The sequence below is a fragment of the Elephantulus edwardii genome, unplaced genomic scaffold (assembly GCF_000299155.1).
Source record: "Elephantulus edwardii isolate Elephantulus edwardi_28Jun2011 unplaced genomic scaffold, EleEdw1.0 scaffold00064, whole genome shotgun sequence".
NCBI classification, from domain to species: Eukaryota; Metazoa; Chordata; class Mammalia; order Macroscelidea; family Macroscelididae; genus Elephantulus; species Elephantulus edwardii.
The window spans coordinates 946,996-957,336 of NW_006399814.1; the positions used below are offsets into that span (position 1 = coordinate 946,996).

The 10,341-nt window shown below is 54.4% G+C and overlaps 1 protein-coding gene across 1 annotated transcript in view; it reads right to left on the bottom strand.

Annotated features, from left to right (window-relative positions):
- MOV10L1 (Mov10l1, Moloney leukemia virus 10-like 1, homolog (mouse)) overlaps positions 1-10,341 on the bottom strand; it is a 76,436-nt gene that overhangs the window by 13,747 nt on the left and 52,348 nt on the right. The window contains exons 16-23 of the mRNA XM_006888114.1: positions 9,258-9,372; positions 8,657-8,835; positions 7,704-7,850; positions 7,233-7,354; positions 6,615-6,714; positions 5,376-5,540; positions 4,558-4,731; positions 1,015-1,164 (exon numbers count right to left, since the gene is read on the bottom strand). Of these exons, the coding sequence (XP_006888176.1) occupies positions 1,015-1,164; positions 4,558-4,731; positions 5,376-5,540; positions 6,615-6,714; positions 7,233-7,354; positions 7,704-7,850; positions 8,657-8,835; positions 9,258-9,372 (1,152 nt within the window). The remainder of the gene's footprint in view (positions 1-1,014; positions 1,165-4,557; positions 4,732-5,375; positions 5,541-6,614; positions 6,715-7,232; positions 7,355-7,703; positions 7,851-8,656; positions 8,836-9,257; positions 9,373-10,341) is intronic.

Below are 10,341 nucleotides of genomic sequence, written 5' to 3' on the forward strand. Positions count from 1 at the left end.
AACTGAGGAGGACCTGAAGCGCCTGCTGCAGAGTGTCAAGGACTGCAGCCTACAATATGGATTGAGGCTCAATGTCAAGAAAACAAAGATTCTCACCAAAGGGCCAATTGATAGCGCCATCATAGAGAGAGATTAAAATTGTTAAAAATTTCTGCTTGCTTGGCTCCACAATCAACACTCTTAGCACCAGCAGTCAGGAAATCAAAAGACAAACTGCACTGGGAAAATCTGCTGTCAGGGACCTCTCCAGGGTGCTAAAGAACAATAATGTCAGTTTAGAGACTAAGATGTGCCTGATCCAGGCCATGGTCTTCGTAATTACATGCTACGCATCAGAGAGCTGGACAATGACTAAGGACACAGAAGAAAAACTGATGCCTTTGATTTGTGGTGCTGGAGAAGAATACTGAACACACCATGTACTGACAAAAAAACAAACAGGTTTGTCTTCTAGAGGGTGAAACAATGTTGCTCCTTGGAGGCAAGGATTTTGAAACTCAGTCTCACATAGTTATGGCATGTGGCCAGGAGGGACTGGTCCTTGGAGAAGGATATCATGCTTGGAAGGGTGGAGGGTCAGTGCAGGAGAGGAAGACCTTAGATGAGGTGGACTGATATAGTAACTGGGGTCATGGGGTTAAGTGTGTTGGAGTCAGGGATACTGGCTCAGGACGGGGCAGGGGTTCAGAGCTATTATATGTAGAGTCGGTATGAGTCACAGGCAACTCCTAAGAAAGGTTAAGTATAGAAGAAGTGAAAGGGTGTCAAAGCAATTGTACAATTTTAAAACATCACAAGTAAACATCAACTGGTTCCTCTTAACACTGGGAAATAAAAGTAAACTATTTACAAATGCAAAAATGCTGGGTTTCGGCTGGAGCAGCCTGGGGGCTGCAGTACTGAAATAGGGGGTCCACTTCTCTAAGGACATGACGCCATCGACAAGCACTCATCTCTACACCTCACACGGTGGGCTGGGGAGCAAACAGGAAGCAGGGTGCAGAGGCCACGTACCTGTTTGCGGTATGGCGTGATCACGCCAATGTCACTTGCGGACACCTGACTGGAGAGGCTTCGGGCCAGCAGGCAGCAGTAGCGCATGACCTGAACGGCTTCAGCGGGGTTGAACCATGAGGGACTTCGACCTTCACGTGCTTCACTGCCCTGTGTTCATGGGGAGAGAACAGGATGGCACACACAGCACCATGCTGTTTACTCACAGACCTGTGGTGGGCTCACCTGAGCTGAGCTGGACCCTGCCCTCCTGGTAGGGCTGGGAATCCCTGACTATCCCCACCGCTGGAAGTCTCTTGTCTGGGGCTGCAGATTCAGGGTGGGAAGGCCAGGGCAGCGCTGAAAGGAGGCAGGGTCAGGCCCGCAGCAGGCAGGAGGGGGCAGAAGAGAATCGCCTGCCAGAGACAGGACATTTGGCCATGTCTAGAAAGCCAGGCAGCCACTACGTGTGTCCAGAGGCTGCTGAAAGGGCCTCCCCAGACCATGTGGCCCCCACTTTCGCCACGCTCTTATCCTTTTCTCCCCACCTCAAGGGACCTCTCCCTCTTTGCCAATGTCTCTGCCCCACGTGCAGCAGCCCCTAACCCTCAAGATCATTCTCATGAGGGAAGAGAGAAGCTGTGCTAGTGTTTCCGGGAAGGCATCGATTCTTCTTTTGTCTTTCTTATTATCTTAGAAACAAAAGGAAATATTTCTGTAAATCCACCCTTTGCATCATAACGGAGAGTGGGGTTTGTGTAGGCAAAAGGTCAAAGGTCCAGGAGCCTGGACAGACTGGGGCTGCCAAGTGTTACAGATCTGAGGACGCCAGTGGTGCTGACATTCCTAACAGCGCCTCTTGTAGGCAGCATGCATCCCACGCCTGCAGAGAACTCGGAGGGGGAATGAGGAGGACACCCACACTCTGGGAGATCTGTGAGGTGCTGAACAGAAAGTTCCTCCTTTGACTCTCAAACCCACTTGTATCTGGTCTCTTTGTTAATGAAATCACTTACAAGAGTCTTGCGTAAAACCCTTGTATAAAATTAGTTTCACTCAGTGCATTTCAGAATTGTTGTTGTTATGTGCCCCTGAGTCACCTTCAACTCACAGCAACCCTATGTACAAAAGCCCTAGACCCTGCTCTGTCCTGTGCCAATCTCACCATCTCCAACACACCTTACCTCCATTACCCCAGTCACTGAATTAATCCTTCTCATCGAGGGTCTTCCTCTCCTGTGCTGTCCCTCCACCCTCCCAAGCATGACGTCCCTCTCCAAGGACTGGTCCCTCCTTGCAACATGTCCAAAGTATGTCAGACAGAGCTTCAGAATCCTTGCCTCCAAGGAGCGGCCCGTCTTTACCCTCTCTAGGACAAAGCTGTTTGTTTTCCTAGCAGTCCATGGTATATTCAATACTTTACTCCACTACCACAGCTCAAAAGCATCAGTTCTTTTTCTATCATCCCTAGTCATTGTCCAGCTCTCTGATGCATAGCAAGTGACTGTAAAGACTATGGCCTGTATCAGGAGCACCTTAGTCTCCAGAGTGATATCTTTGCACTTCAGCACTTTAGAGAAGTCTCTAACCATAGACTTTCCCATCGTAATATGTCTTTTAATTTTGTTCCTGGCTGCTGGTGCCAAGAGTGTTGACTGTGGATCCAAGCAAACCAAAACTGTGAACAATCTCAATCTCTTCACCATCCATTATGATGCTGCCAATTGGCCCAGTGGTGAGAATCTTTGTTTTCTTGATATTTAGTCGCAATCCATATTGAAGACTGCAGTCATTGACCTTCCACAGCAAGCGCTTCAGGTCCTTAGTTTCAGCAAACAGGGTTGTGTCATCCGCATAACGCAGATTGTTTATGATTCTTCCTCCAATCCTGATGCCACATTTCTCCTCACAGAGCCCAGCCTCCCAGAAAACCTGTTTGCATAAAGATTGAAAAGATATGGAGACAGGATACAGCCCTGGCACACACCCTTCCCAATTTTGAACCATGCAGTGTTTCCCTGCTCTGTTCTGACGACTGTCTCCTGGTCCAAGTACAGGTTTCGCATTAGAACGATCAAGTGTTCTGGGATTCCCATTCTTCTCAGAATTAGCCACAGTTTTTTATGATCCACACAGTCAAATGCCTTTGCATAATCAATGAAACAAAGATAAGACATTTTTCTGGTACTCCTTGCTTTCAGCCAAGATCCATCTAACATTAGCTATAATATCCCCAGTACCACAGCCCGGTGTAAACCCAGCCTGCAGTTCTGCTAGTTCTCTGTTGATGTGCTGTTCCAGTCATTTTTGGCTATCTTCAGCAAATTCTTGCTTGCATGTGATATTAATGATACTGTTCAATAATTTTAACACTCTGTGGGATCACCTTTCTTTGGAATGGGAACAAATATAACCTCTTCCAGTTAGTTGGCCAAGTGGTTCTTCTCCAGATTTCTTGGCACAACTTGGTGAGCACATCTAGGGCAGCATCTGTTAGATGAAATATATCAACTGGTACGCCATCAATTCCTGGGGTCTTATTCTTAGCCAATTCTTTCAAAGCAATCTGAACTTCTTCCTTTATCACCATAGGCTCTTGCTCATATGTTGTTTATTAGACTTTTTAGTTATAATGAAGTACATTCTCCATGTGACTATAGGCTGATGTCACACCCGAGGCCTCTATTCCTGAAGGTGTCTCTGGAAAGGGGGCAGTGGTGGCATCCGACCCCATCTAACACCCTGTGGCAGGAGGAGCGCCAGCAGCAGCCCCGGCTGCCCTGGCTGGTTCTGTGAGCTCAGCTGCGCCTGTTCTTGCTTTTCTTAGTTCTGGACATGGGTGTCTGGGTGTCCTTCCATGGCCTCTCCTGCTCTGCAGGGCGTGGAAGCTCAGTGCAGTGGCCTCCCACAGCTCACAAACCGTACTCACGACTGTGGGGCTTACTCAGGAAGTGCAAGATTGGATGAGCTGGGGGTCCTGTGCTTTGTCTGGGTGGCTTTCTGGCCATACTCCGAGGCGTGCCTGTCCTTGACCCTGTGGGCCGACACAGCATCTGCTCAAGAAAGTGGGACAGATCCTCTCAACTGACAAGTGTCCAGGGTGCCCACCTCTCTAGCTCTAGGGCCTGCGTGATTTTGTTTGCACTAATGTCCCATCACAGCAGACTGGGGACCCTGTTCTAGGTGTTTGGGGAAGAGTAGGGGCCTTCTGCCTTGAGGAGGTAGGCAAGGAAGTGGACCCGTGCTCCCACAGGACATCCCCTGAACCGAGTCTTTCGGTCAGTCCTGGGGCATGACTGTCCCTCGTGAGTCTCCTGACGAAGCCCGGCAGCTGCTCCCCGTGACCAGATGTGCCCTCTAAGCACGGCAGTCAGTGCTGCTCTCAGGGGGTTGGGCCTGTTCTTACAGTTCTCCCTCCTAGTGGTTCAGCACTTTCCACAGCCCAGCAGGTGCAGGATTGAAGCCTGGTTAAAGATACACACGTAGAGAACACCCTGCCCACCATCGGACAGCTGTCCGAGCCAAGCTGGCCTCCTGGCCGCCACCGCTTCCTCAGCCACCTACCCTGACGCCGTGGAAGATGAGTGGGAAGCCCTTCCTGGGTAGCTTCTCCCAGCCCAGCAGGGAGGTGACCACTGTGGGGTCCGCACAGACCTCAAGCTCCTTGTGGTAGAAGAGTCTAGACGGCAGTGCGAGCAGCGCTGAGTGGGACCTGTAGTTCTTCACGAGCTTGGTGACCTGTCAGGGAATGGGTGTCACCAGGGAAATAAACCCCTGACAAGGGCAGGTGGGGGCAGGCAAGAGGCTCCGCCCACAGCCACCCTGCACCCTGCCACAGGGCCGCTGGGCTGCACTGCCTGTGGGCACGTGGCTGGGTGCCCTCGAGAACTGCTGGGGTCCTTCTCTAGGACCACACACCCTTACTTATCCTCGTCCAGCAGCAGAGGGCTCACTGACTGCCTGCAGCTGAGGGCAGTGCCAACACGTCCTCTCACCCTAATCGCTCGGCCCCCGTGGTATGTATTTTCAAGGGGATGGAAATGCGGAACAGGCTCTGGGCTATGGGTCTGGAAATGTGCCCAGTCTCACACCGTGTCTTCTGGTTGGCAGTGCTGTGAGCACAGAGCGCAGGCTCAGGGAGAGGTGGTGCCCTCATGTTTCAGGACCCTGGAGTCCAGGTCATGCTTTCTCCCTGTTGTCACAGAGAAGTCTCAGCTCCAGCCACAGGCAGCCTGGAACACTCAGCACCACCAGGGCCTGGCACAGGGAGCCCAGAGGCAGCAAGCTGTTCCCACACCTCCCAGACACCCCTCCAGATACCCATCTACGTGAGGTGTACACGGCTGTGTCCACAGGCTGGCCAGACAGCAGGACAAGCTCACCAGTAGGGGGTTGTAGGCCCCACAAGCCCCAAAGGCATCCTCGTCCCTCAGGTATGCCGGCCGTGACATCAGCCTCTCCAGCATGGACACGTTGAGGCCGTAGGCCATGGCGAGTCTGGACTTGATGACTGGTCCTAGTTGCATGGGGTCTCCAGCCAGCACAATCTGTGGACACAGTGCCAGGTGAGGTGAAGGTCACAACCAAAGACTGATGACGGGTCGGAAGCAGGCAGGAAGTTTCCTGAGGTGAGAAGGCAGGCCTTGTGCTAGTCATAAGGGGTCGTCGAACCCAGGCTGAGGCAGATGGGCCACTCTGACCCCCAGAGGAGATGGACTAGAGGATGAGAGATGGTGGAGGGACAGGGAGCTGCAAAAGGTGTCCACACAGGGCTGCACTAGCCCAGCTGGAGGGTCACTGATGCAGGTGAGAAACAAGATGCAGCCTGGTGACAAAGATGGCTCACTTCTGCCCTGATGGTCTGGGTTCCCTCTCCCCAGGGCTCCTCATGGCCTTGGAAACCTGGTTCCCTCTTCCTGGATCTTCCTGCAGCCCTGATGACCTGGTCCCCTCTACCTGAGTCTTCTCAAGGACCTGCTGACCTGCTCCCCTCTCCTGGCGTGTCCTCAAGGCCCTGTTGACCTGGTCCCCTCTCCCCAAGTCTTCTCACAGCCCTGTTGACCTGGTCCCCTCTCCCCAAGTCTCCTCACAGCCCTGATGACCTGGTCCCCTCTCTCCGAGTCTCCTCAACGCCGTGATGACCTGGTCCCCTCTCCCAGGGTCTCCTCATGGTACTGATGACCTTGGTCTCCTTTCCCAGTTTCCTCATGGTCCTGGTGACTTAGATGAGGCAGGACGATTTGCCTCTCATCAAGGGCTGGCAGTGGGGCTCAGAGGAGGCGCAGTGTTGACCGTGGACACCAGTTGTGGCACAGTCGTGTGCAGATTACGACAGCAGCATAGAGAGAGACAAGGCGGTGGTGTGGGTCAACAGTGAGGACTGGGGAAACCCTGAGGGGAGGGCACAGGTGGGTCCAATCTTCTCGGCAGGGATGTGCTCACGATGTGTGGCTATTTGCATGCCAGCACTGCTGTGTCATGCGAGCCCACAGTCAGGCCAGCACCCCCTGGTTTGATGAAGCTATTGTTCCTCTGCCTGTGACTGAACCCTGGCCCAGGGCCCCACCTTTCCTGTCCTCAGAGATAGGATGGGACGAGCAGACGCGTGAGAGGAGCCTTACCTGGCCGCTGACGTCCGAGATGAGCCCCAGAGGGATGAGGCATTCTGGCTCGCTTGCTTGTCCTGCCTCATCCACAAACACATGCGTAAAATGCCCGACCCTACGGGCAAAGATGCGCTCAGTCCAGCTGCTGCGGCCCAACGTCCTCCGGGACACGGCACCGAGAGCCAAGGGGAGCCTGCCTGGGGGAGCTCCTGTGGACTGGGGGCTACTGTCAGGAGGGCCCCCAGGACTGTCCCGGAGGTAGGGACAGCGAGTGGACAAGCACTCCTTCAGCTGAGCGCAGGGGGCTGTCAGCTCAGCCAGGACCTGCCCGGTCTGCCTGTCCCCGTGTAACGTAAGGCGGGATACTGCAGGGTTCATGGACAGCTGGTCTTGCCTCAGTTCCCCCACCTGGGGTCTGCCCATTTCTTCATGACTAATCCTGCTGACCTCCAAAATCCACCGGCATCACCTTGGAATGAGGCAGGACATGTGGTGGCACCCCAAGCCCCGGCCACTGTGGACGTCTCTGGGACGCTGTTAGCACAGCTCTGCCAAGACTGAGGACAGGGAGCTGCCGCTGGCCCGCCCGGTCAGCCTGGGACTGACGTGACTGAGGGACTGCTGGGCCCTCACCTCACCCCGATCTGGTAGAAGAGCCCAGCACTGCTGCACGTCGTAATGATTACTCTGAAGCGTGAGGCTTTCCAGATGTCCTCTCCGTCCCGGCAATACGGCTTGATGGCGTCCAGGATGGTCTGGGGAGGCCGGCAGGCAGCACCCGCTCACACTCTGCTCCCCAGGATGGGTTCCCTGAGGGAAGTGGTGGTTCCCACCGCCCAGCCCACACGGTGAGGAACCGAACAGAATCCTGCAGATTCTCCCCACTAGGTTTGCAGTAGTTTCTAGATCTCAGTCCTCCAGATTTCATAAGGAAATTCAGATTGCTCCCTCTTTTCCTAAAGGGATACTCAGAGCCACAGCAACTGGACTGGAAGGGACTGAGACCCGCAGAAGCACCCACCATGGGATCAGATGCCCACTTGACTTGTCCAGGTGCCCAGCTCTCACCCGCGTGTCCTTGCCCAGCCCCTGGGGTGCACTCACCTCCTCGAACCTGCAGGTGGCGTTCACGCGGACCATGGTGCCTGGTCGCAGCACCTGGCTCTCGTGCAGCCGCAGACACACCAGGTCTGCAGCGCTGTTAGACGGGGCGCAGACCAGGATCCGACTGTCCGGCAAAGCAAAGTACACCTGAGCCAGAGCCAGAGGACCGTGAGTGCAGGGCCGAGGTGGGCTGGCTCACCCACACACCCTGCTCTGTGGGCTCCGTGCACACACTCCTCGGATACACCGCCCACTCTGCCCGGAGAATACTGCCAAACCGCAAAGTGAGGCGGCCTGTCCTGTGGGTCCTGCATGGCCCAGCCTCTCCGAGGCAGGCTCTGGGCACGTGAGTCTGCGGGCACCCACAGCAGCACAGGGCTGGGTGCTTAGCAAACACAGGATGAAAGGATCCAGAGAGGTTCCCAAAGAGGACACAGCCAGCAGATAGACCTTGACACACCCAACAGTGTCAACAGGGACACCAGGAATGTGGCTTCACTATGAAAAAGATGACATCTTTCCTGCCGTAAAACGTCAGGAAGTCACCACATGGCTTCCTGTCCTGGTGACCCTATCAGAAACATCCCTATTCCTATCAGTCACCCCAAACCTACCTGCACACTGTGCAGTGAAAGCACTTCGCTAAAGCTTGGGGCTCTGACATAAGCTAGAGTGTCTCAGTGACCAGCAGGCATGTGACAGGGCAGCCCTGGCAGGGTGGGCAACATGGGTAGACAGGGCGGGCAGGCAGGGAAGGCCTGACAGGGCAGGCAGAACAGGCAGGCAGGCAGGGCGGGCAGGCAGGTAGGCAGGGTGGGCGGGCAGGTAGGCAGGGCGGGCCGGTAGGCAGGCAGGTAGGCAGGGAGGGCAGGCAGGGTGGGCAGGGCAGAAAGGTAGACAGGGCGGGCCGGCAGGACGCGTGGGCAGGCAGGTTAGGCTGGCACCATCCATACCTGCAGAACAGCCTCGATAATGGTCACGGTCTTCCCGGTCCCAGGAGGCCCAAAGAGGACGTATGGGAGAGGGCGGCAGTCACCGCTCAGAATCCTTCTGACCGCTAGTTTCTGGTTTTCGTTCAGCATGGGGTTGAAGAACTCCGTCTCTCTTGCTGTCACAGTCAGGGCTTGATTTGCTGGGTTGAAATTGGAGAACCAGCTTTTGTTAGAGGTTGGAGGAACTCAAAGCTGTGGCCCACCTGGCTCTGGCGCTGCAGCGCCCACAGCTCTAAGGGTCAAAGTGACACTAAAGTCAGTGGTGCACTCCTCCAGGTAACTGCTGACAGGTGTAGGTCACAATCCCAACAACCTGATGAAGTCTCGCAGAACAGTCAGGAAGGCTGGCCAGCAGACCCTCGGTGAGAACCCGCTGGGTCCCGGGGCCTCAACAGGCGCTGCCCTGCGGGGCCAGGTCAGCTCTGAGAGATGCTGTGAGCCACACACTGCCAGTCCTTCTTTCCCACAGAAAGGGGCTTTTCTTCCAGCCCACCTCCCTCCTGGCCCCTCAGATGTACACCATCCCAGCACATCCCTCCCCGTGCCTAACCGTGCTCTGGGCCCCACTCACTCGGCCCTGTCGCGAAGGGCACCATGCTCAGCACATCCCTGTCCTTGGTACCGGCCCGCCTCTCCTTTGCCACGTGTTTCCTTTGATCCTTCCCAGTTTTTTTGTTCTAGAAGTAATCACACAGAAAAAGGTCTGGATAAAAATCTAACACATTGACGAAGAGCAACCAAGTGTTCACACTGGACGCGCTGGACGCGCTCAGTTCTCCCTGCCGGCTGTGTCAGTTCTTCAGGTTGCTCACAGGTCATGTCATCAAAATGACAAAAATCGAGACCATGTCTTACAAAGCTGGGAAGAATGGTTAGTTCCTTTCTCAATTCCTTTAAAAAAGAAAGTTTTGTCAAGAAAAAAAGCTGAAACCAAACAACAGGAGCACATTTTACCTAATGAAATGCCCTCACCCTGCTGACTTCCCGTTTTCCCCAGGACGGGGCGGTGCCTGCTCCGCGCCTGGGCGTGCAAGCACCTGGATGCAATGTGCCCTGACCATCCTCTTTGGCGTGCAGCACCTCAGGCACACCCTGACCCCCTTCAGAGAGGACAATGTGCTCTCTACAGCAGAGACGGCCTTTTGGGGAACAGTCAGTCAGCAAGGTTCAGAATTCAGCATGTTTAAAGTTGATCTTTGACACCAGATGCTCTGCCGGGGAAGGAGGGGCAATCTCCTCCTGTACCAGTCAGATCTGATTTGACGGTACACGCACACAATAATTAAAAACACACACACACACACACACACACACACACACAGAGTTGATCTTTGAGCTTCCTGCTTTCCTGTTTTCTGTAACACAGCGCTGAAGGTACCAGCTGCGTGCAGCGTCTGGGTGCTGCCACCAGGACCTACCTCCACACCGGGCGACCTGCGGCTCCTGGGTCGGGAAAGCCACAGCACTCTGCCGTTTCAGCTCTAAAAGGTTAGTGTTAAGTGACAGTCTAAAGGGAAAGCGAGACACTGTCGGTGCTTCTACACATTTTTCCCCCTCAGGGCTTGTATCCGCTTTTTTCTTTTTTATTATTATTTGTTGTTGTTGTTGTTATGTGCCGTCGAGTCGTTTGCGACTCATAGCGACCC